The sequence below is a fragment of the Benincasa hispida genome, chromosome 4 (assembly GCF_027475165.1).
Source record: "Benincasa hispida cultivar pf3 chromosome 4, pf3_genome.v1.1, whole genome shotgun sequence".
NCBI classification, from domain to species: domain Eukaryota; kingdom Viridiplantae; phylum Streptophyta; class Magnoliopsida; order Cucurbitales; family Cucurbitaceae; genus Benincasa; species Benincasa hispida.
In genome coordinates, this window is record NC_143481.1 from 20,949,758 (window position 1) to 20,976,161 (window position 26,404).

At 30.3% G+C, this 26,404-nt stretch overlaps 2 protein-coding genes across 2 annotated transcripts; both read left to right on the forward strand.

The window, feature by feature from the left end:
• The first annotated feature begins 1,064 nt into the window (after nt 1–1,064).
• Nucleotides 1,065–7,989, forward strand: LOC120075595 (ENTH/VHS/GAT family protein). Its single transcript, XM_039029133.2, has 10 exons — nt 1,065–1,455; nt 2,028–2,106; nt 3,203–3,301; nt 3,395–3,508; nt 3,698–3,861; nt 3,971–4,052; nt 4,189–4,274; nt 5,950–6,138; nt 6,331–6,839; nt 7,108–7,989. Exons 1-10 carry the CDS (start codon nt 1,355–1,357, stop codon nt 7,740–7,742), a joined length of 2,058 nt encoding a protein of 685 aa, XP_038885061.1. The 5' UTR covers nt 1,065–1,354; the 3' UTR covers nt 7,743–7,989.
• A 1,674-nt stretch (nt 7,990–9,663) lies between these two features.
• Nucleotides 9,664–15,114, forward strand: PEX4 (peroxin4). The gene is made up of 6 exons (XM_039030857.2): nt 9,664–9,959; nt 10,229–10,330; nt 11,559–11,678; nt 11,754–11,882; nt 13,402–13,531; nt 14,751–15,114. The coding sequence occupies exons 2-6, from the start codon at nt 10,325–10,327 to the stop codon at nt 14,837–14,839; spliced, it is 474 nt and encodes a 157-aa protein (XP_038886785.1). The 5' UTR covers nt 9,664–9,959; nt 10,229–10,324; the 3' UTR covers nt 14,840–15,114.
• The last annotated feature ends 11,290 nt before the right edge of the window (nt 15,115–26,404 follow it).

Sequence of the window (26,404 nt, forward strand, 5' to 3'; positions counted from 1 at the left end):
TTCTGCTATGAATGACTGTTCCCTAATTGATCTTGGATACTCTGAAAACTTATTCACATGGTCCAACAGAAGAGGAGAAAATCCTATATGGGAAAGACTTGACAGATTCATTGGAAATTTTGAGTTCAAAAATCTTTTCAATTCTACTAAAGTTGCTCACCTAGAATCGATACACTCTGACCATAAACCTATTGAATTAACTCTTGACATTAACATCAAGCCCCATAATTTTAAAAAGGGTAGAAGATCTAACTTTAAAGAATCATGGACTCTTCACAAACATTGTTCAAATACTATTAAAAGTTCTAGCATTTGGTTTCCTCAAAACAGTCTAAATTTCTCCTACTAAACAATTACTTAAAATTTTAAATTACAAATAGTTTTTTTTTTTAAAAAAAAAGTTGATTACAAGTCCATTTTATTTATTATATCTAAAATAAGATATTCTTATATTTATTTACCAAACATTCTAGCTTACTTTTTCAAGTTTGAGCTGAAATTTACCAAACATCATTTCACTTCTTTTCACAGCTAATTTTTCTAAAAGTACAACTGTCAGCAATTATTTTATAAACTACAATAATATCCAAATAAAATCTTATTATTTATAAATATATTATCAAATAGATTGGAAATGGTTTTAAATTAGGATCAAATTTTTAAATCTACTACCACACATATATCTGATGATATAAAATACAATTTTGTTTAATAATTTATTTAATTAATTGTTTTCATATTTACTTTTGTACCAAACCGAATTTAATTTTTCCAATTAAATTTAATCCCCACCATTACACCGTCTAACCCGGATATTGAAAAACTAAAACAATGATTGGGCAGGTTCATGGTCGCGCGTCGCAGTGGAAAATTCCCCGGCGAAAAGCCGACCCATATAAAGTGGTGAACACAAAGAACCGGAACCGCTTGATGGTTAAAAAAAAGGGTCGGTCGAGCCGACGGAACGAAAGTCTTCCACCTCAGTACTACACAACGAAAGTGGATCGTTGATTTACACGTGGCGCCATTTCACTGGCCTTCCATTTTAGTTTCATCTAATGCCTCTGGGAAAGCAAACTAAAATGCGTTTAAGAAAAAAAAACAAAAAAAGAAAAAAAAGGAAAAAAAAAAAAAAAGGGGGAAAAGTATTGTTTGTTTGTCGAGAGAAAAAAGGGGGGGTTACTGGCGATCTCGCGGCCGGAGAGCGATTTTGTGAGAGATAGAGAGAGAGAGTGGACGGAATATTCAGCTAATTAGCCGGCAAACTATTTCCCGTCGCCGGTGGAAACTTGTACGGTTGTCGGAATAGGAATTTTTTCTTCCGATCTGGCAGTATTTTTTGCGCGGAAGAGAGATGGTGAATTCCGTGGTGGCGCGTGCTACGAGCGATATGTTGATTGGTCCAGATTGGGCGATGAACATCGAGATCTGTGATATGTTGAATCATGACCCTGGGTACGCATTGCATCCGATTGTTTGGTTTATCGTTTTTCGTTTCCAGTAATTGTTTTTGTCATTTTTTTCTTCCAGTTTTGAAGAAGTTATCTGTTCATATTATGAGCTATTTTTAAATGATTGGGCGAAAGAATTGTTTGAGTTTGGGAGTGGTTATTCTTGTGTTTGGTTGCTGAGAATCTGTTCGTCGCAAAAATAAATGATTACTGGAATTCTCCTGTTGGGATTTTTAATTTGTTGTATTTACTAACTGAAGATTGAAGACAACCCGAATCGAAACTGGCTTCTTCCCTATGTTCTTTTTCTGCATTCAAATGGAAATTATGATTTGCGACTCAGCAACTGACCATTCATGCATCTCGATAAATAAATGAGAAATTTCAGCAGGTTTTCGCTGCTGATTAAGGCTGAAGATTTTCTGCTAAGTTTTCGTTTTAATTTGATTCCTTGACAAGGAGTAATTTGACTACCCTTCCGTTATTTCATTGAACGTTGGGTCGTTTTCGTCATTTATCTTTCCTAAGTTTCTAACCATTGGGTTGGAGTTCACTATTTCATTGGGAAATTTTCAGGCAAGCGAAAGATGTTGTTAAAGGTATAAAGAAACGCCTTGGAAGCAAGAACGCAAAAGTTCAACTTCTTGCCCTGACGGTAAGCCCTAAGATAGACTTATTTTTAATTTATTTTATTATTTCTATGCATTCGATGTCATGTTGACTTTATTGGCAATATTTACTCTGTTGATTGCACAATTTTTTTTCTACTTGGACATCAATATCTAAGCAGCATGATATTGTTAGTTTCAGATTTTGTTTCTTAGAAGGATCAAAGACGATGTTGTTTGTTGTATAGCTCGGTTGTTATCTTATTTCTCACCAGAAGAAGAAGGGGAAAAAATACATATTATTATCCTGAATCCGTTTTTCCTTGTTCGAGTGGAGGCAACTACTGCAAATCCATTTCATGTTTGTTCTAAATGGAATATGTCGTAGTTAAATCACTGTCATTTACTTATAATTAAGTTTGGGGTTTAGGTTTCTTTGATTGGACGTGAGAATCACAAAGAGTTGCAGATTAAAAAAAAAGTTAATTCTTGCTAGAGGTAAAATAGACATTCTCTTTGCATAAAGGCAGTAAAAGTTCTTTGATAGTGGACTATGACGCATATAGATTCAAAAGTAGTGGTGGGGGATAGTGTTCCTTGATAAAGAGGAGATATATGCAAGTATGCTTTCAAAATGGCCATAATCACAGGAAAAATGTGGTGAAGTCCTTCGTTCAAGGTGCTAAATAGATAATACTCTAAATATCCATTGATTCCAAGCCTTTTCAGTTTTCACCATAATGTCCATAATCACAAAATTTGCTCATAGAATTATGGTGTAGCTATCCCTCATTTCGGCATAATGTTTTTGTATACGAATCTCTGCTTAATAGAAAGTCTACATTTCTTGTGAGGAAAAAGAAAGTAAGCTTAAAAAAAGGGCACAGTTTGTTAGTTGAAGATTTTACTGATTTATCTTTGGTTCCATGTGCCGAAAGGAGAATATTGAGATAAGATACTACCTCAAGCCTACTACAATAATTCTTCAGGAAGTTACTAATCTGATTCTATTAAACTTGCTGATCAACTTTTTAAGCTTGCGTTACTTTGTTTCCTGCAGCCACATTGAGTTTATTAAATCTTGGTATTCTATGTTATAGAGGATTAAGTTAATTTCTGATTTTGTCATATCTAACATTCTAGCTGTTGGAAACAATCATTAAGAATTGTGGGGACATTGTTCATATGCATGTGGCAGAGAAGGGTCTTCTTCATGAGATGGTAAAAATGGTGAAGAAGAAGGTAGGATTTCATCCAAAATATTTTTGTTGCTCTTTTCCTTCAGCCGTCATTCTTTCATAGAATAACATCTCAGCAATTTTGGGCATAATGTAGCCTGATTTTCGCGTCAAAGAGAAGATATTGATTCTGATAGATACTTGGCAAGAAGCTTTTGGAGGACCTAGGGCAAGATATCCACAATATTATGCTGCATACCAGGAATTGTTGGTAAGTGTTGTAAAGCGTTCTTTTGTGCCCAATTGAGATTGATTGAATTCATTGAAATACTTTAATCTTTGAACTTGTCATTTTTGCATGTGTGTGTGAATCATCTCAGTTCTATTTTTCATGCATGCACCATCTTCTGCTAGTTATCATGACATGAGCATGTGAGCATTAATACTTTTTTTATTTCAGCGTGCTGGGGCAGTTTTCCCCCAGAGATCTGAGAGCTCCGCACCTGTATTCACCCCCCCACAAACACAACCTTTGGCATCATATCCTCCTAATCTACGGAATGCTGATCGAAATCAGCAAGATGGTGCTGAGACCTCTGCCGAGTCTGAGTTTCCGACCTTAAGGTGCAGAAACTTCTTTTGTTCTTGTTTTTCATCATCGTAGTATTCTTGTCCATTTTATAAATATAGTTAATATGGATCTATGAAACTTATTTTGATTCCATCTTTTCAGCCTGACTGAAATTCAAAATGCTCGTGGAATTATGGATGTTCTTTCAGAGATGCTTAATGCATTAGAACCAGGGAATAAAGAGGTACTTTAGTAGTTTAAAATGAAAGCAAAACGATGTTTTTTCTCATGACATACCTGGGATGAATTTTATTCTTCCGTCAAATCACATGCTATGTGGATTCTTGACTCTATTCATGTTGGGATTTCTTATCTGTCAGGCTATCAGACAGGAAGTTATCGTTGACTTGGTTGACCAATGCCGTACTTACAAGCAGAGGGTGGTTCACCTTGTTAACTCAACAGCGTAAGACCTCATACTTATAGTTGCTTTTATGCATGTCAGTGCTCCCATTGACATTATTGTTCCCGATTGTGCCTGCACAAATATACTTTTTGGTTTTTTTGTTATGAAGAGGAAACATATTCTTTTGTTGATTTTGCGAAAATTAGCAAAAACTTACTTTCTATACTAGAGTTCACAAAATATACCCTAATTCGATTTAATCCTTAAAATGGAGTAATTACAAAAACGAATTAGATTCATCCATTTTTTTTCCTCAATGAAAGTGGTAGGTTTTTTTTTTCTTTTTTTTTTCCGAATTAGATAATGAACGCCATGTAAAAGTAAATTATCTGTATCAACCACTTCTGTCCAATCTTTTTTCTTCTCAGTGATTATTAAACAACTCATTGATATAATAAAAAAAGATTTTCACTGGCTTTTCTTTTTTTGAATTCCCATCAGTTCAGTATTTTATAGTATCGCTTTACTGCATTCCTCATAATATTTCCTTTCCTTCTGAATTTATGGCCAGAGAAAAGTAGACCCATATTCTCCTCTGCTTTATTCCCAAAGACCCAGGACATTTAAACTTGTTCCAGTAAGATGTCCCAGCATTTCCTACTGTAACAGCAGTATAGAAGAAATGTTCAACATTTTTTTCTGCTTAGCGACTTTATACTAATTCTCCTTGCCCCTTTCATATTGCGGTGCACATTTCCTTACTTTTCTATACATTGAAGTTTGTTTATTTTAAGAAGAGAAATCTGACAAAGAAAGCTCTGTATCTTGAAGCTATAGCCTTCTCCCATTTTCCCTTTTAGTTGGGTAAATATTACTTAGGATTTCTAGTATATGCTCCCAAAATCCTCCCATCTTCTCATCTTCTAGATTTCTTCTGACGTTTAATTTCAACTTTTGGTTCTAGCAACCCCAGCTTGAAAAGTTGAGATTTCCTTGTCCTTCAAAATAGCCAAGATTCTTGGATAAGCGATAATAAGTGGTACATGAGTAGTACACCAGTTCCAGATGATTAATTTCTTATATAATTGCCTTGAAGTGTCATTTCATTTCAACATCATAATGAAGAGAAAAACATCAATAATATTCATATGAGATGTCTTCTTGGTTTGGACTGTCAAATTGGTTTTATTTCATTCTCAGAAGATCATTTTACTACATTACTGCATATATGTTTTCTTGATTTGGCTGTCAAATTGGTTTTATTTCGTTCTCAGAAGATCATTTTTACTACGTTACAGCATATATTTTTTTGTTTCCTTTTTTTTGCAAAGAAATTTTTCTTTCTTTCCTTGTTCGTTAATTTTTTTTCCTTTGAATAAAAAATGACTTCATTAAAGAAAGAAAGAAAGAAAGAATACAGAAATGGTTTTCTTGAGCGAAGGAACTACAAAAGATCTTCAATTGACCGTTTAAAAAAGAAAGTAATTACATGAACTGTATCTACGCTACTGCCACTGTTTGGTAGCCTGGCCTACATTCAGTATTAAATGTGATTTTGTTGCGTGAGTTTGCTTGAAGTATTATGAGGTAATTCAAGTATTACAAGCATTGTATGTTGCTTTCTGCTCTACTTATTGTGGAACAACTAGTCTATGAAATGTACATTAATGCACGCTTACTGGACGCACGTTTTATATATGCATGTATTTATGTTTATTTCGTAACCCTGGTACAGGGATGAGTCACTACTTTGCCAAGGACTTGCACTTAATGATGATCTTCAGAGGCTACTTGCTAGGCATGAATCTATTTCTTCTGGAAATCCTGTTGTTCAGAAACCAAAGTCTGAATCTGCTACAACACTCGTTGATGTAGACCGTCCTCTTATCGACACTGGAGATAACAGCAAACAGCCCGAGACAAAGTAATTGTCTTTTGGAGTTGATTACTTTTTGCAGTATGGTAATTCATGGTATATTGCATGTATTTGATTGAACTTTTTAGATGAAGATTGATGATGCTTGTAAGATTTCACCGAATGCTAAAAAATTTGGTTCTGGTCATTTAAGTCATTACTACCATATCGGTTGTGTATTGACGTCTAATTGTTCTGCAGAGCTGCCGCCTCAAATGCTGGTGAAGGGTCTCAAACCCTGAACCAGTTGTTGCTTCCTGCACCTGCTGCAACTAATGGACCAGCTCCACCAGGTAGAGTTGAACCCAACGTAGACCTGCTGAGCGGCGACTTCAATTCACCAAAGGCAGAGACTTCACTGGCTCTTGTTCCTCTTGGAGAGCAACAACCTAATCCTCCTGCATCAGATCAAAATGCTCTTGTTCTATTTGACATGTTCTCTGATGGTAACAATGCCTCTAATCCTGCAAATCCCCCTCCTATCAGTCCCGGTGGGCAACCCCCGCACCCACATGCTTCGCAATTTCAACAGCAGCAGCAGCAGCAGCCAAATGTTCATTCCCCACAAGCTGGATTGTATCCGAATGGGAACGTCATGAACATGGGTTCTCCTAATTATGAGCAATCGATGTACATGCAGGGCCCAGGTTCTGCCTGGAATGGTCAAACTCCTCCTCAGCAGCAACAGCAGCCCCATTCACCTGTCTATGGTACTTTTATCTACTCTTGGCTCGCATTAGAAGGCTAGATCATGATTGTTATTCCGTTACAACTTAAGCTGAAACATGGCAGGATTCTACATCTTTGTGTTTCCATATTCCTGGGAGTTACAAGTTTTCTGTGTTCTTTCTGCCAATGTTCTGTTGCGTGCGTCTCTTAATTAGTCATGAATTTCACCTACCTTTTTTTTGGCATTTTTCATTTTCGAGTTCAATGTGAACATATGCAAGACTTACATGATGTTGGTTTGTTTGACAGGTCCGCAAACTGGTTCATTGCCACCTCCGCCCTGGGAAGCTCAGTCTTCTGATGATGGCAGCCCAGTAGCAGGCTCTCATTACCCTCAACCAATGCAGGTTACTACTCAGGTTATCGTCTCACATGGACTCGGTGGACATCCCCAAGGACCCCAATCGATGGGGAACGAGGTTGTAGGTATAGGTATGTACATCCAGCCAATAACGAGTGGTCAAATGTCTAACATGAATAGCCATGTTAATCCGAACCATCAGTTGGGTATGCCGATGCCTCCACCGCAGATCCCGGGCATGCAAAATATGGGTATGCCGATGCCTCAGCAACATCCGCAGGCTAACCAGGTGACACAACCATATTACCCTCAACAGATGTATGGCAACCACAACCAATACAATCCTGGCTATGGCTATGGTCAACCTCAAATGCCCCAACAATATCTTGAGCAGCAAATGTATGGCCTGTCCATAAGAGATGATATGAGTATGAGCAATTTGTCTTCTCAAGCTTCTGCTTTATCTTATGTGCCTCCCATGAAGCCAGCCAATAAACCAGAGGATAAACTGTTCGGCGACCTCGTTGACATTGCAAAATTCAAACCCACGAAATCGACTCCCGGCAGAGCTGGTAGCATGTGAAATGATCGCGGATGCTTTTTTCCTTTGTTTATTTTTACGCCTCTTGTTTCACATTGCATACATATAGTGTTTGCCTTTGGCCCCCTCATTCTTGTTGCCTGTTTGAGTATTGAAATAGTGTATATTTCTTGTAGAGGGATGGAAAAAGGAAAAGAGAAGGAAAGCCTTGGGAGAACAACCTGCATTAAAATTTGACCTTCTGTTGATTTTTTCTCTCCTTTTTTTAAATAAATAACTTTAGTGTAAAGTTCATCTCTTATTCATTTTACTTGTTTGATCAATAAATTTTTTAGCATGATCCGTTATTATCATTTGTATCTTGTACTATTTTTCTAAGAGTTCTTATCAGTTTATGGAATAGTTACATAAGACTAAGCTGTTTTGTTTTCAGATTAGAATTAAAAGACAGATAATTTTTGCCGCATTTTTCTTAATGGAAATTATAATGTGATTATGTGAACCCATGACCTTTGTTTGAGTTAAGGTCAAAAGTGTTGAGAAGTCTGCCTCATTTGCTCTTAAAAATATGGTTGAGAATGTTATAAAGTCTCGGATTGATTATAGTTGGGAATGTTATAAAGTCTTTACGTTGATAGATAAGAAAAAACCTTGATATTTTCAGTTTTTCATTTTGTAAGAAACAAACTTGTTTGCTATTCTCCTGTTTTTTGTTTCTAAATTTAAAAAAAAAACGTTTCTTAAAATTGGATCAAATTTGAGAAATGCCAAGAAAAAAAGTAAAAGATCGGTGTTATTGGGTCTTAGAAATACTAAATTGGCCTTCGTCGTTGTACAATATTTCTTTTGGTACATAGACTTTTTAGGTGAAATTAAAAGTAAAGATATGAAATACAAAGTGGGTAATATTTTTTACAAATTTTTTTACAAATGTGGAGCTATGATACCTCAAATCTTATTAGGTTGATGCAATCGTTAACAAAGAAATTGATGTCTTAATAACATGGTACGTGAATGAGTTCAAATTGTCGAACAAATGTAATTTGAGGGGAGAGCCAAACTAATGTTTTTGGCTTTTAAGAAGTATTTCAAATATAAAGGGGGTGGAATTTGAACAACTTAAAAAAAGATTGCTCAATTACTGAGTTATGATGAATTAGTGATTATTTTATTATTTCAATATATATTAGTTAAATTACAAGTTTAGTCCATGACCATTCAGATTTATTTATATTGCACTTTCAAATGTATTTAATAGGTCTCGAAACATTTAACTTTGTGTCTCGCATATCTTAAAATGTCTAATAGATTTATGAATTTTAAATTATTTTGTTGTCTAATAAATCCTTAACATATTCAAATTTTCAAAACTTAATTGATTCATTAAATATAAAATTGCATGTCTAATATAATCTTAAACTTTTAAGGTTGCACCTTGTAAGTCTATAAATTACACAAAATTAAAGTTTAATAACGTATTAAACATCGAGACTTATTGATCATAAAATTGAAATCCAAAGACATGTTAAACATATTTTAAATTCTAGGGACAGATAAAATAGATACAAACATGTTTGGGGATAAACTTGTAATTTAACGAATTATATTTATAAGACACATTTGGAATTTGAATCCACGCATAAATGTGAATATTTCTTAAAGAAAATTGCATTGCATGACAAATACATTTTAAAAAACCAAAGTCATGACTTCAACTTTTTTGTAATTACAGGTATGACAATCACATGATAATTATATAGCAATCACATACAAATCAGATAACAATCACATATAAATCAGATAGCAATCAAATTTTTATGTGAAATTTTTTTACCATGTATAAAAAAAAGTAAAATCTTGACACATACGTCCAATTTTCAATTTTTTTTTTTTAAATTAAAATTGCAATGGTCCCATTGGCCATTTCCATTAGGAGAGATTGTTATCTTATTATTAAATATTTAGGTACACGGAAATATAAATGGAGAATTGACGAAGTGCTGTTAAATACAATAATCAGAAAAGAAAAATATAGAAAACAATTTCAATTCCCGAGATTCATCACCACAAGAAGCTACGAATTACCAAAGGAAGACGGCCGATAGAGTCTTGAAAAGGTTGCTGATACGAATACGATAGACCGCAAACCACGCTCCATAGATATCCTCTTCGATTAAAGCTTTGGCGCTTCCCCTATTGCGACATCTTCAGTTTGCCTCGAGCTCGTATCTGCACGACAAATCGATCTTATTGTTGATTGTGAGCGTTTCTTTTGTTCTGTTTTGTATAATTTTCGACTTTTCCGAATTATTGGTCAATCTGCTTGTAGAAATCCATAGTTGCTGTCAATTTCCGTCAATTTGTGCTTATCTAGTTTCTCCGTTCAGAAGGAATTCTTTAGTCTATGAATTTCCCTTTCTTTTTTTTTTTCTTTTCACCTGGAATTTCTTCTCTAGGGTTTGATATTATGCTCATGCATTCAACAAATCCTTATGATTTTACTAATTATGATTTATTCTTGTGTGTAGTTTTTATTGAGACCGGTTGCAGTTTGTCGGCCGGTAATTTTGCTGGTTTGAGAATTTTAGGCTTGAAGCTGCTTGTTTCGTCTGGGAGAATCTATAATGCAGGTTAGCTACTGTACTTAGTTATATATATGTATATTTATGAGATAATTGCGAAAAAAAAATAAAAGAATACAATACATACAAAAAGGTTAGTCAATTACAATGAGACCTAGTGAATAATTACAAAAGGGTCGGGAATTTAGGTTAAAAGAGGAATAGAGAATCTAATAAGGGACCATACATCATCGAAAAACCTCTTTATACCATAAAGACTCTATTATTTCTCTTGTCCCATAAACCCCAGAAAATGTAGCACAAATTTCAGCCTGCCACAAAACAGTCATAACTTGCGATTTGCTGTGAGAAGAGTTACTCATTGGATTGTGGGAGTTGAGTTCATTTTGTTTGTTGACAATTGGAATGTTTCGAGTGTCTGCCAATTTGTGTACAACTAACTTTTGTGTTAATTGGCGTTTCCCCCCTTCACTTTATCCCGTTGATCTCTATTTCGAACCTTTAAAACCACCAAGTGCCAATGTTAGCATAGTTTGAGTAGTCATGTATTATCATCTCCCCTTTATCAGTGGTGGATTAAAATTTCTCTTCTCAACTCGAATGTAATATTATCAAAATCTCTCAAGTTAATGTATCTTTCCTTGTTGTAGCTTCACTGAAATTTATCATTGCCGTTCAAGTTTGATTTCATTCTAGCACATATCTAACCTTTTGCTAATGCTCTTTCTTTCTCATTCCCTTAAGAAAACTATGTACGTCTCTGTTATGTGGTGTTGGGTAACAGCATGAAGTATTTGGATTTTCTCCAAGTTTTTATATTTTTCTGGATTCATCTGCATTTTTTTCCCAATGTAATTGTAATATATGGTTTCTCTCAGGTCAGGCTTTTGTTATCACCCTGTAATCTGTATGATAGTGAATTTTTACCTCATACTTACCCATAATTATAGACGACTTGTATACTTTTGTGTTTTAATGGTCATCGGGTGATTTCAATTAGCTTCATGCATCTTTGTTACTGAATAGCTATTAATACTTTTACTTCTTAGGCTTTAAAAACATAAGTGCCAATTGACGGGGCTATTTTTTTATTATTATTTTTTTCCAGCTTATATATAATTATTACATGTTCAATCACACACATTTAGGATTTGAATAATGTTCTTAATTAGAATTGATGCTTATCCTCATACCTCCTCAAGGCTTATGCCTTGCCTCTTTAAGAGGAAAAGCCTCAAGATTGCCTTTAGCCTATTTAATCTTTCGTTTTGTGTAGGCCTCAAGAGCAAGGTTGTTCAAGGAGTACAAAGAGGTTCAAAGAGAAAAGGTAGCAGATCCAGATATTCAATTGGTTTGTGATGATTCCAACATTTTTAAATGGACAGCCCTAATCAAGGTAACACTCAACTATTCAAATGAAAAATTGATTTCAGAGTTGTTTCTTACCATGATTGATATGCACTTTATTTAGGGACCGTCAGAGACTCCTTTTGAAGGTGGTGTCTTCCAGCTTGCCTTCTCCGTACCTGAGCATTACCCTTTGCAACCTCCTCAAGTGCGGTTCTTAACGAAAATTTTCCATCCAAATGTTCATTTTAAGGTAGAAGTCCCTGATGTTTTTCTTGATCCTATGCTAACTATGAGCCCTTCTGTCATGATTGTTAAATGTTATTTTTTTTATGAATTATAGTTGGCTAATATTTGCATCATATCCCCAAATGTACCTACATGAACTGATGAAGTTACACCCAAACAACCTCCAGTAAACTTTGAGAGCCCCCAAATCCCAAATGAGGGAACCCTAAGAAAGCCCACCAACTCCAACTAGCTACCGACCATGTCCAATCTATACTAGATCTGACTAACTTTCCACCAGCAAGATTGTGGTAAGAATGATAAGGAGTGATCATGATGGAGGAAAGGGCAACCATTGGGGAGGGTGTACCGTTGTCCAAGGGAGAGTAGTTAGAAGTAGTTTTGTTTTGTTTTTGTTTTGTTTTGTTTTTTTTTTTTTTAATGAGAGACAATTTCATTGATGTATGAAATTACGGGTGAGGGGGTGGGGGGGAAGCCCCGAGCCAAAGGAGTTATAAAGGATATCTTCAATGGGTCAAAAGAGAATCAAAACTATATGAATGGAATAACTTAGACAATTTACACCCAGAGATAGCAATGAAGATAACATCCTCTAAAAAAAGGTCAAATTGTTGAGCTTTGTTGTTGAAAATCCGGTTATTTCATTCAACCCACAACCATAAAAAGGCTCTGATGAGCTGCATCCAAAGGAGGCTCTTTTTCCCTTTAAAGGATGAGATAGAAAATTGATGAAATCTGATGGAAAGACCACAGACCAATGAAAAGTATAGAGGAAAATGAAAAGGTGGCTTTGAGTCTCGTTGTCAAATACTGTTGAGCCTCCATGCATGTGGGAGTAGGGGGAGATTATATAGAAGTTAGTACATAAGCAGGGGAGAGGAATATACAAAATGAAATTTAGTGGTATATCATGTGTGGGAGGCCTTGGATGTTCAAATCATCTTGTGGATTCTAGGGAGGCACAACAAGAAATTGAGTAGATGATATCCCTATTGTAGAAGGTACTACAGGAGTCGCAATGATGAAATAAGGCAATTTGATGAAGCATCCAGTATTGGAGAAGAGTTTAAATAATTGTTATGAAATGATGGATGTGGTGTTGCAAACTCGGGGTTATGGAGTGAACTCAAAAGTTGAAGAACCCTATGGGAGGAGGCAGAGTTGTAATTGAGGTGGATATTTGTATGGGGTAGTTTGGCAATGACCTCTCCTTCAAATGTAAGATGGGATTGGCAGTGGAAAGCTAGGCTTGCTGTTTTTTTATGGAGAGGATCCAAAAGCATGGATATATTTTGTGGTCTGCTTTCATATGAGTGAAATTCTTGTTGCCGAGCAATTCAGTCGGTGCATTAGTGATGACTATGTTGGTAATGGTGATCATTCCCTTTGGTGATTGTAGTCTTATTTTACGGTGAACCTTATTTTTAATACACTTCATTGCTGTCATTAGACATATAAACATTAATTTTTTTCAGTGGTTAAATTGAACCACACTTTATACTTATTGCTGTACCTTCGTGCAGACGGGTGAGATCTGCCTAGATATATTGAAGAATGCATGGAGCCCAGCGTGGACTCTCCAATCTCTTTGTAGGGCTATAATTGCTTTGATGGCTCATCCAGAACCTGATAGCCCGTTAAATTGTGATTCTGGTGAGTTTACATGGGTTCTTATGTTGAATTTTCCTGATTTACATGCTTCTTTATTTGAATCTTTGTGATGGTGTGAATTGTGATTACTGGTAATGTGGCAAAGTAGTTAAAAGAACCTATGATTTCATTCTCAGTGTGTGTTTGGATTAACTTTTCAAGTGTTTAATTTTGAAAATAAGTCATTTTAGAAAAAAAATTGAAGTATTTGACAACCACTCAAAATAACTTCTGAAATACTTTCAAAGTTCATTTTAAACATTTTTTAGCAAAAGAGTTTAAATAAAAATGATTTTTTTGAAAAACACTTTTTTTTTCTCTAGTCAATCCAAAGGGCCCTTAATCTTCTGTTTTTGGAATTTATGCTTGTTTTCTTCTATATTCCATCCTATAGTTTTCACATTTCTAGAAGAAACACCTGGGTTGAACCAAGCTGATCAGCTAATGCTCAGTTATACATTTTGAAACTGAATCGACTGAATATATTTTAGAAAAGATATTTGGGGACCTCTAATTGGAAGTACCTAACTCAAACTTTTTTTCGTAATTACACAACTGACTCCGTCAACCTAGATGGGATGGTCTTACTGTAAATCCTGTGTTGGGGAGTGGACGCCTTGTCCCTTTGCCTTCTAGGCTGTCTTTTGGCTTTTGGGGAATGAAATATTTTGTTGTTTCTTATGCCAAAAAAAAAGCTGAGATATTAGGGGGGACCTCCCTCTTTGCGTTAGGCTCACAGCTCACCCTACTAATCTTTGGGGAAGTCTGGCCCTTCCTAAGCTGGCTTCTATATGCACAAGGATTAGATTTGATCTTTTTTTAGTTTTTGGTTTTTGAAAATTGTGCGTGCTTTCTCACGATTTCTATACAACTTTCTTCAGGTTTCTTAAGGTAACATTTGAATTTTGAGCCAGATTTTAAATTTTACTTTTTTAGTTTTCAAACTTGGTGTAGATTTTGAAAGTGTTGCTAGAAAGTAAATAACAAGTCCTAAACTCATAAGATGGAAGTAGTATGGTGGGAAGCTTGAACTAAGACCGTGGAGAGAATCTCCCAACATTTCACATACTAGGTTTTCCCTTGGAGGTAAATCGACTGAATCATGTTGCCCGGTTTTGTAAATTATTTGGAGATCAAACTCGCTAACATTTAAAGCCATGCATTTTCCAGAGGTGGATACCAGTAATATTCAAATTCTTCTAATTACTCGTATTGTTTACAGGAAACCTTCTGCGTTCAGGCGATGTCCGAGGATATCGATCAATGGCAAGGATGTACACAAGGCTTGCTGCCATGCCCAAAAAGGGTTGATTTTCCATTGCTTCCACTTTGCCAAACATCGCTGCTGTCACCAAGGAGATTACAGAATGTGTTAATTGGTCACACCAACAAATTTGATAATCCAGACATCTTATGTAAAGTAGTAGTAAAGCATATTCCATCTTCTGTGTGTTCACTTTTATTTTTTTGGTTCACTAGATGGATTGCCTTGTGGTTCCCCCTTTCTCATAATTTTAATTGTTCTATGTGTTGATAGTTCTGTCTTCAATCTAAGAAATCAATACTTATTTAGATTTCTTTTTTAATTTTAATGTACCTTTTTTTATTATTAAAAATTTGATGGTTGAAAATAATGTATTGCTAAAGGTGCTAATAAAAATGTTTTGTTTCCAAAAAAAAATAATAATAATAAATAAAAGGTGCTAATAAAAATAGGGGTTGGTTGTACAATATTGAAGTAAATTGAATTTCGAATAAATCGTCTCTTAGAAATGGATCTTCCAAACGCTGTTGATATTTGATAGATATGGCTTTGTTTTCCCGTACATATGCTGCTCATTTAACTTGGTTTATTACTATGGGGGAAAATATCAAATTTTATCTATTGATTCGTTAAACTTATATCCTTTTTAAGCAAGCACCCACGTGAAGTTAGATAAAAGAAAATTGTAAAATACATGTATTTCAAAAAAAAAAAAATACTAAAGTTGAATTTTCGTTAAAATTTATGAGTTTTCGCACAATTATTTTATGGTTAATTTGTATATTGATTAAACTTATATTTATGCTAAACTTGATATTATTGAAATGATGTTTACATGGCTTTTTGTTAAAATTAGTTGACAAAGTAACAAAAATTGAATAGAAGATAGAAATGGTAACATCTAATTAAGTACTAAGATTAATATGATAAAATTTAAAATTTATCATGAAAATTGATACCAATGACATTTGATTTAGTAAATGCTTAGAGATAATCACATACTTAGAATTTAAGTAAATGCCAACTCATTCATGGATTTAAAAATAAAAAATTAAAAAAATGAAAATTGATAGTTTTTTTCCCTTCTTTCCCCTTGATATCAGCCTATATTACATGGTCACCTCACTGTCTTTTACGGTTTTACCCCCACTTTTTTCTTTTAAAGAACTGTAAAAGTCCTTTTTACTTTTCAAGTGCACAGTGTGTTTTCAACTTTTCATGCACAGCAAACAATCAAATCGCGATCAATTAATAAAAGGAACTAAATAGTTGTTAAATGAGTGTTCAAATTTATAAAATAATTTATAAACCCTTTCAGTTGAGACGATAACATATTCCGATTCCAGAAACGATTTGGGAAGAAAAGACGAGGAAGATGCATGAACGCAACTTTATTTGTTTGTTTGTTTTTTTTAATGATATATTTACCATTTTTTAAAATTACTTTTGAACTTTTGAAAAAAAATGATAAATTTTCCATTCCAACTTTTAAAATCACTAGTTTCAGAATGCGTGCATTGCACGTGATTAAGCCACGTGATTTCTAATGTCTAAAGTAGGTATACGTGAAATTATAAACAAACTTGAAAGTTTACTTATAATGAATTTATGAGTTGAACTATATAGAATTATTATTATTATTATTATTTTTTTACAAGTTACAAATTAGATAAACTCAGTATAAAATACCATGTATAAAAAAAATTGTGCAAATTAAAGTAAAAAAATTGAAACTATTCTATTTTGAATTATTTTCATTATTATGCGTTGTCATTTGCATAGTTTTGAGGCTTATTATTTTAAATTTTTAAATTTGTTTTTACACATTTCTTGGTTTATGAACAATTATATTGTTTTTAGGATCGACTCTTGCTAATTAAGTAAAAATATAATTAGTTTTAAAATAACATATTATTATTTTAAAAAATCGAACCAAAGAAAGCAAAAGACCCAAAGAAACTAACAATGGGAAAAAAAAAACTAAAGAAGCAAAATGATTGATATAAATTACAAACTTGGACTAAAATGATAGTTCTTCTCGATAAAGTAAAAAAATTATAGGAAAATTATCTCAAATGATAAAACTATTGAAATATTTACAAGATATAACAAAATTTTAGAACTATCAATGATAGATACTGATATCAACGTCTATTATTGATAGTTCTAAAATTTTGCTATATCTTGTAAATATTTGGTTTATTTTTCTATATTCTATCAGTATCTATCATTAATAGTTCTAAAATTTTGCTTGTAAATATTTTGGTTTATTTTTCTATATTCTATCAATGTCTATCATTGATAGTTCTAAAATTTTGCTAAATCTTATAAATATTTTGGTTTATTTTTCTATATTTAAAAACAACCCAAAACTATATTCCTACGTCATGGCTATCCTCATCGTTACACTTTTATTTTCGTGTGACAAAAAAAAAAATCCCTCTTAAAAAGAAAAAAAAACATTTTCCCTATTAATCACCAAATCAAATAAAAAAAAAGCAAACGCATATGTCAAAATAAATTTACATTTCAGTAATTAAATAGCCTGCAATCCTATGTATCTTTTAATGCCAATGGGATACAACCATTCGGGTTGATATTGTTTTTCATGATTTACATATAAAAAAAAAAATGTTGACAAATACACATAAATTATCAAATTTCAGGACGTTTATTTCTTTAGAAAGGAAACGTTGAAAATTAGAAACTTATTATGGATAAAGAGGTACTCAATCTATCATTTTTCTTTAACTTTTGATGGAGTGTGTTAAAATGTATTTATTTTCTAACATGATTGGTTACGGATATTAATATAAAATATTAATTTATATGCAGTTTTAGGATATAAAATAATATTTAAAGTATTCGAACACAATGATATTTATCAAAATACTCTAATCTTTTTCATTGTCTATTTCATGAGTTGCTTGAATTGTGTTAACTTCCAAACTCTACAAACTTCTAAAATTATTCTATATTTTTTTTCTTCGATAATTTTTTAGTAAATGTGTTTTATTACCTATCCTTAATTTCTTTTCTTGGTGTGTGTTTCAAATATTGGTTGAATTTTATATGTTAAAATTATGCAAAAAGAAATGAAATTTGTGGTTAAAAGATATTTTTACCAACCGTTTTGCTATTGTGCTATATTTAAAAGGAAAACATATACTTTATCTAAAAATTTTAAAAGTAAAACCACAGACAATTTTCTTTTCCACAAATCTCATTATTATAATTTTAACATTTGTGTGACTATTTACAATATTTCATTTTAAAAACTCTCTCAAAATCTTTTTTTTTTTTTTTGTTATATTTGATTTAGAAAAAAGCTCATAATTATTATTTTTAATGTAATTTCTAAATTTAAAGTATAACACACTTTTTTAAGAAGGTAAAAACATCAAAAATATATATATATATATATATATATATATAATTAAATTGTTATCTTACTTCATTAACTTGAAAATAAAATAAAGTGTTCACTATATCTTGTATTAAATATAACTATAAGCTTATGGTATCAATAAAAATATAAGAAAAATTATAATAATAAAGAAAAATTAATAAATAATTGAATTAACAAAAAGGGAAAAGATGAAATTGGTTGTGTTTTTTTAAAAAGAAGATTTAATCAATTTTGCTTCTTACTAATTTTCTCCTCTCTCCATATCTCCTCCTCTTCTCTAAATTTCTCGCCCTTCCTCTATATCTCACTTTTTCTCTTTTTCTCTTTTTTTTTTTTTATATTTAAATCTATTAAATCCATTACATTTATATAAAAAATCAAATTGGATAGAGATTATAATCTATGAAATAGAAAATGTACATACTTGACTTCTCATTCTTCTTCATCAAAATGAGTCAACAAAAGTTTTAGAAAACAATAAATTAATTAAATAGACCACATAAGCTATGTATTCCTAATTTTATTAAAGAAATATATAGGGAAAAAAATATTAAGCCCCTAAATTGAATCAAACACTAAAAGTAAATACGATATTCAAAAAAATACTTACATCAAATAAACACTTACATCTTTCGTGAGATCGATAGACATATAGGGGGAGAAATTTGCAAAAACTTATGAAAGAAGTCCATAAAATTGTATATTAAAATATTTAGGAAAGAACTATTTTGTAGGAATTGTAGATTGCCCCTCCAAATATGTGGCAAGTGAGATGGATAAATAATCCTCTCAAATCAAATGCCTTCAAATAAAAAAAATATCTAGAATAAAAAAACAAGCAAGCATCATTAATTAACCACATGAATTATTTTCATTCATGAACAATTTTAAAAATCATTCATTTTAAGTCTAAACATCTAAATTTATTGACAAAAGAAAAAGTATCAATAAAAAAAACTTCTTTTTTGTTGTTAGAAAATAACATAAGAAAAAAAAGACACTAATCATTGAATTAAAAAAAATATTGGGCGACATGATGTGCCTCGTAAAAAACACTCATGCCGACAAAGATTACTGCTCTTACAATCACCACCATACCACAAAAGTTTCTTTTAGAAGATTGTTGGTCTAGCATTGAGAGATATTTTGAAGACCATCTAAATGTTTTCTAATTTTTCAAGCAATTTTCTATTCGTTCATGACCAATTTTAGAAAGCATTCATCTTAAGTTTAATCATCTGAATTCATTGACAAAAGGAAAAAAAACATCAATAAAGGAAAAAGAAGGAAAACAAACTTCCATTCTTTGGTTAGACGGTAACAAAAAGAAAACTAACAAAAAATTGTTGGGAGACGTGATGTGTTTTGCTCGTGAAAAGTGCTGACAAAAATTTCTCCTCTACAATCATTACCACACCAAAGTTTCTTTTGAGAGATATTTAAAAGACAATATAAATTTCTATTACTTTCCCAAGTAATCTTCTATTTATAACCCTTCATTATATTGTTAGAATTTAGATCTTTTATGATGGGGTATCTTAAAAAAAGGTGGTTTTAGAATGTATAATAACTCTTCATTATATTGTTAAGATTTACATCTTTTTATGAATGAGATCTTTTAAAGAATGTGGTTTTAGAACAAGGGGTAGAAGAATAGAATAGGTATTTTGAAAAAAACTAAAAGGCAAAAAGGAAAGATAAAAATTCTCCATTTTTAGCCCCATTTATATATATAGATATAGATATTTATTTGAGTCAAAATTAGTTTTAACTATAATTGGAGTATTTTTTTTAATGATAACTATTATTATAATGTTACCACGTTTTATAAAAACTAGCGTTAACCTAAAATTAACTTTAGGATTTACTGAAAGTATGGGTTCAAAGTATTTTAACCAAAGATTTTAATAGACCATCCATTTTACATTTACACTCCTAACACACTTAAAAAAAAAATTACTTTACTACGTAATATTTCATAAATAAAAGAGCAATTTGTCACGCAAGCTTTTTTTTTTTTTTTTTGAAAAAAATAAATGTGTCATGTAAGTATTAAAAAAAATAAAGTTAACAACAGCAATCAAATTAAACATAAAATTAACTTTTAATGACAAACTAAAAATTAGAAATAGATTAGAGAATTTGAATGATATAGACACACCCTACAAATCCTTGAGACAATTCTTTTTGAAAGTATAAAAAAAATTAACTAAACAAATTCAATTTTAAGTTTGGAATCAAATTTGCTTACTAATGTCAAATGTTTTTATTTTATCAATTTTTTAGATCAATATACAATTTTAATCGTTGCAGATCAAGATTTTGTCAAATTTTAGTTGATATCTTTAAATGTTCAATTTTAATTTGCATATGCATATATTTTTAATAAATTTTAAATTTAAATTTAATTTATTTAAATTGATTAAATATTATACTAATTTCTATTCAAGAAAATAATATTTTTGAATATTTATATTAAACTGTTAATAGATAATTCAAGTTTTTGAAAAAATAACAATAAACTGAAACTAAAAGAGAGTTAATATTTATTGTCAAGGACATATATAACAAATAAAATTAAACAAGTCCAAATCAACCTGCTATATTTTAAGTTAATTTAATTTTGTTTTTTTTTTAAATATTTTTTTTGGAACTTCATAAATAAAAATTCAAGAACAGTACGGCCCCGACCGGAATCATCGGCGGAGGTTTCGGAAAAGCATGGCTTCCGCGCATGAAACAATCGTCCACATATTTTACCACATGCATTGTTGGCTTGACACGTGTGTATCAACCTTATTAAATATCCACACCCAAAAGGTCTTTTTTTTCCTTTTTTTTTTTTTGGGTTTAAAGGTAAAACATCATATTTTGAATTTCTATTTTATTTTAGTTTCGGTAAATTTAAATATGAAAAATTAGTTCTTATGTAAAATTATTTTTTAAAATTTTGTTTGAGAATATTAATTTTGTAGAATATATTAAATAATAATTATTACTTTCATAAAAAAATCTAATGTAAATATGTTTTTAAAATTTATAGAGAATAATATAATAAAGACTAAATCGTTTCAAAATAATTTAATAATATATTAAAATATGTGAACTAAAATTTGACTAAAATTATATTTTAACTTAAAACACAATGCACGCACGTGCATATACGGATGTATGAAATTATGGATCTGATTTATATAATCTACCTTTAGTTTATTGACGTTATAAAGTTTGATTTATATGATTAATTCGAGTTTTTATATGAAATAGTCTATAAACCATCTAAACTTAGTCTTAAAATCTCATATTAGTAAAATTTTTTAAAAAAAGAAAATTTTAGAATATTAAAGTAAGTAATTTGACAAACTATGGAGGCCAATAAATGTCACTTTTAAATTTATAGGGACAAGTTGAAAATTAAGTTTAAATTGAAGCAATAGTGAATAAATTACCAAAAAGTGAAGTTTGAATTCACATTCTCTCAATGTTAAAATTGAAACGAGAAAATATCTCATACGTCATTAATTTTCCATTTTGATGCCAATCTTATAAGAATTTTCACTTTTAGGCTTTTAACTTGCCTTTAATAACTTTAGGGCTACAAACCACTATTTTTATCACCGTATATTTTAGCAACAAAAAATGCTTTCAAAAAAGTTTTTTAGCAATTAGTTTTTTTCCCTTAAATTTCTGATATATATTAATTATAACTAAACTACGCTCACTTTGATTATTCATAAATATAAATATTATCAAAAAAATAAAATCAGGCTATTTTTATTTGTGACAAAAGCACACTTTCTATTCTACGTGTTAAATAATTTGAACTTTTTAAATATATTATAAAAGAAAGGCCTACGTTTTTCATTCTACCATATTACAATTTTGTTGCATTAATTTACATACATGTTAGTTAGATAGAACGTAAATAAATTGGAGGTTAAATTTGGTGGTCATCTAAAAGCATATACTTATACATGTCACAAGTAAATATTACTTCTAAACAAATTTATAAATACTAATTATTGTTGAATTGCACTCATTTTGACACATATTTTATACTAATTATTATAGTATGTTACGATAAACTATGCCAACATTGAATATATATTGTTTGAATTTAGTTGGTACTTTTACACAAATATTAAAACTAATTTTTATTGTTAATTTGTACAGATTATATCTTTTCAAAATTTGTAGAAGAGAGTTTTTTTTTTTTTTTTTTTTTTTTTTTTGAGTTAGTAAAAAGAGATTAGAATAATTTTAATATTTTTGAAATTATAAAGCTGAGATGAAATAAGCTGTTTACTTTTTCAAGGAAAAGATGAAATAAGTTTGATATCTTAACCTAATTAATATGGATTTGATTCAAAATTAATACTACGCCAGCTACAGAACTACCACATTTTAAAGTTTAAGATAATTATTAGAAGTTTATTTCCTCCCCAAAAAAATTATTAGAAGTTTATTTTACCTTAAATTTAGTTAGTAGTTGATTTTTCTAAAATTAGGAAACTATATTATTATTTAATCAATAAAAAAATTAACTTCAAAATTAAATTTAAAATTGATTGAAACTCTAAGAACTAAAATTAGATTTTTAAAAATATAAAAATTAAAATTGAAAAATCCTACAAGTATACCATCAAAATGATATTTTAATCTAAAAAATTGGTATATCATAATTTTGAAATTTCTGAGATTAATTAATAATGGGTTAATAGGATAAAGATGGTAGTTTTGAAAAAAAAAGAAAAAAAAAAAAAAAAAAAAAGGAAAAGCTGGTACTTTTGAAAAATTTTAGGTAAAGAGGGTTCTTTTCTGGTCTTTATTGTAGTGCGTCTGTTTAACCTACGTTTTTTTTTTTAAAAAAAATAATTTTCAAATGCCGCCGTTTTAAGTGATTTTTTTTTTAATTCCCCTATTCCGTGCTTGTCTTTATTTCTTTGCCTTGTCCTCTTCTTTTATTTATTTATTTATTTATTTATGTTTCTTTGTTATTTTTTTTTTAATTTCCCAACTAAATTTATTTCTTTGTTTTTTTTTTTCAACTAAATTTATTTCTGTTAAAATTTCAAATTTGGAGTTAGTAAAATTAGTAAAATCAAGTCAAATCAACTGAACTTCAAAAACATTTTCTTCCAATTTTTAATTGAGATGTTTCATGTTATATTTATTATTTTGAGATTATCGATTAGTTTAAATATTATTTTGATCCATATATTTTTAGTTTTGATTCATTTTGGTCTATATATTTTCAAAATATTCATTTTGATCTCTATACTTTAAACTTTAGTTCATTTTTGTTTCTATACTTTCAAAATATTCATTTTGGTCCTTATACTTTCAAAAAATAACCATTTTGGTTCCTTTATTTTCTATTCTACTTTACTTTTAAGGGATCAAAATGATTGTTTTTTAAAAGTATAAGAACCAAAATGAATCAAAGTTGAAAATACAAGAATTAAATGAACATTTTGAAAGTATAGAGACAAAAATATACATTTTTAAATGTACAAGTCAAAATGAACCAAAGTAAAAAATACAAGGACCAAAATTGTATTTAAAGTTTATTTATTTTATGTTAAGCTGATTAGTTATTTTTCGATGATTTAATGGCTAAAATTGCAGACTAATTATAATTAATTACAAACTTCACAATTATATTTCTATATTGATTTTTTTAAAACTACAATTATGTACAAACTTGCACAATTTTTCGATGATTTGTTTATTTATGTTACAATGTATCATTTCATTTTAACGTAAGCTTATGGAAAATAGTGTGCATTGGGGGAAAAAGAAACACAAACTTCACAAGGAGTCGCAATATCTGGTTCTTTTTCATTAATTTTAAGTCAAATTTTGCTATTTTTATAGTACAATAAAAGAAGAATTAAGATTTGAAAAAGAACAAATTATATTCACTTTGATTTTTTTAAAAAAAAAAATCGTGAAAGTGAAAAATTAATTTCATCTTAAGATATATTCGTACGATCAAATTTAAATTAAGTTTACGTTAACAAATGAAACATATAAAAAAATTAATAAACTATATATTTACTATCTTAAATTTACGTCCGCATGAACGTAACTCAATTGATATGTATTGTATAATCAATTTCGAGATTTAAGGTTCAATCTTCCACCCCACATATTTTAAGTTTACAATTCTCTCTCTTCAATCAAATAATAACACACAAAAATTGTTTTTCATTTTTAAAAATTTTAACTGATTTTTTAAAAGATTATTAAAAACAAAAAAGAAAACAAATAATTAAGGGGAAAATGAATTTTTATGAACACTAAAGAACGAAATCAGTTTCAAATAAAACTTAAATATTTATTAAGTGAATTTTTCTTATTCTTTTTCCTCCCTCTTATTTTACTATATTTTGCTTCCTTTTCTTTTAAATATTGTTTTCTCATTTTACTACATATCAAAACATTTTTTTTAGAAAACAAATAATAACAAAATTAGATAACAACGTCAAGAGACGACGAAGAAGACATCCACTAAGAATAAGGGAGGTATCAAAAACTTTTCGAAATAAATAACGTATTAATTATACATCATATATATATTTTTTAATTACAAGAAAAACTATAATATTTGAGATGATAATTTGATTCCTAATTTACAAAAAGCTATATTTAGATTGCTATATCATAAACTGATTTGGTACTTCCATTCCCACTCGTTGACTTTTATTTATCTATATATTAAATATAAATCTAACACTTTCACTAATAGATCATATCTTGATATATTCATATAATCTCCTTTATGAATTATAAAGTTGTCAATGTGAGTTTAACCTAATAGTATTGGTGTACACTCCGATTCAAGAGGTCGGAGATTCAATTCCCCCTCTGTAATAATTATATTAAAAGAGTTAAGTTTTAATTATGGAATAATATAAATTTGTATACACTATATATCAAAGTAATTTTATAATGAAGTAAAATTAGGACAGAAATTGCATAAAATAGATTTGAATAATCCTCGTTAACCAGTTAATCTAAAAAATATTATTAAAAGTAACATCTAAAGCTAAATTGTTTAAAAGAAAAATTAAATTATGTGAAACTTTTTTGACCAAAAATTATGAGAAATTACTCGATAGAGCCACTTTACATCAAAGGAAATTTTATATATATATATATATATATATATATATATTCAAAACATAAATTTAATAATGATTTGATGCAGGGAATCATGTAAATTAGCAACTTTCTTGGGCACTTCGTTACCTATCTTTCTTAGGCACAACAAAATTATCGAGGGAAACACAATGTTAAAATGTGTCAATATAATATTAAATTTACATTCATTTATTAGTTTAATTAAATTTTTGGATCAATTAAAGATTTAATATAAAATATTTTACAAAATTAGTCTTCATCTCAATTGGATCGAAAAATCTCAAATTTTACTAGATACAAAAGTCAAATTAAAGATTTAATTTGGGTCTCTAGATAGAGATCCTAAATTGAATTATTAATCTGGACAAAATGTTTTGTTTGCCTTTGGAATTTAGATTCTTAGAATTAATTATCCAACACCTTGTTTGGAAATTCATTTAATTTTGTCCATTTTTTTTGTTATCCCTCCAAAATAAGGCTATCGCCCATTTTTGTTGTTTATATTGCTTTTGGAAAGTCTTCCCTTTAAATAAAGGGGTTTTCTTTAAAGAAAAATGTTTACCTCACTAATTTTTAGTTGGTATAGCTTCGAGTTAAATGTATTGAAAAAAAAAAAAAAGAAAGAACAAGCTTCGAGTTAAATAATCGAGCCGATATATTTTCTATCTAGGCATTTATTTATTTATAGACGTCACTTTTTTTTCTATTATTATTATTTTGAATCACTCTTTTATTAATTGAAAAGAAAAAAGAAAAAAAAACAAAAAAACTAGGGTTTCAACAGTTGAATTCCGTAGCCACTCGCCTCCATATCGCGTGTTATACACGAACCAATTATAGCCCTCTTATGTGCCAAGGCATCATTCTTTATGGTTGATAAGACCGGCACATTTTAAAAAGAAGAACCCCCACGCTCGCCAACCCGAGCGTGTACTAACACTCCTTAATTTTTAGGGTTTCTTTTTCAACTTACACATCGCTCACCACGTGGCTAGTTCCTATTGGATCTACACCTCTCTTGTGTAAGTGACATGGCAACCGGCATGGGCAGTTTTCT

Coding starts and splice junctions, on each gene's coding strand:
- LOC120075595 (XM_039029133.2), top strand. CDS start 1,355: ATGGTGAATTCCGTGGTGGCGCGTGCTACGAGCGATATGTTGATTGGT. Junction 1,456..2,027: donor ATGTTGAATCATGACCCTGG/GTACGCATTGCA, acceptor GGAAATTTTCAG/GCAAGCGAAAGATGTTGTTA. Junction 4,053..4,188: donor TAGAACCAGGGAATAAAGAG/GTACTTTAGTAG, acceptor CTTATCTGTCAG/GCTATCAGACAGGAAGTTAT.
- PEX4 (XM_039030857.2), top strand. Junction 11,883..13,401: donor ATCCAAATGTTCATTTTAAG/GTAGAAGTCCCT, acceptor ACCTTCGTGCAG/ACGGGTGAGATCTGCCTAGA. Junction 13,532..14,750: donor CCCGTTAAATTGTGATTCTG/GTGAGTTTACAT, acceptor TATTGTTTACAG/GAAACCTTCTGCGTTCAGGC.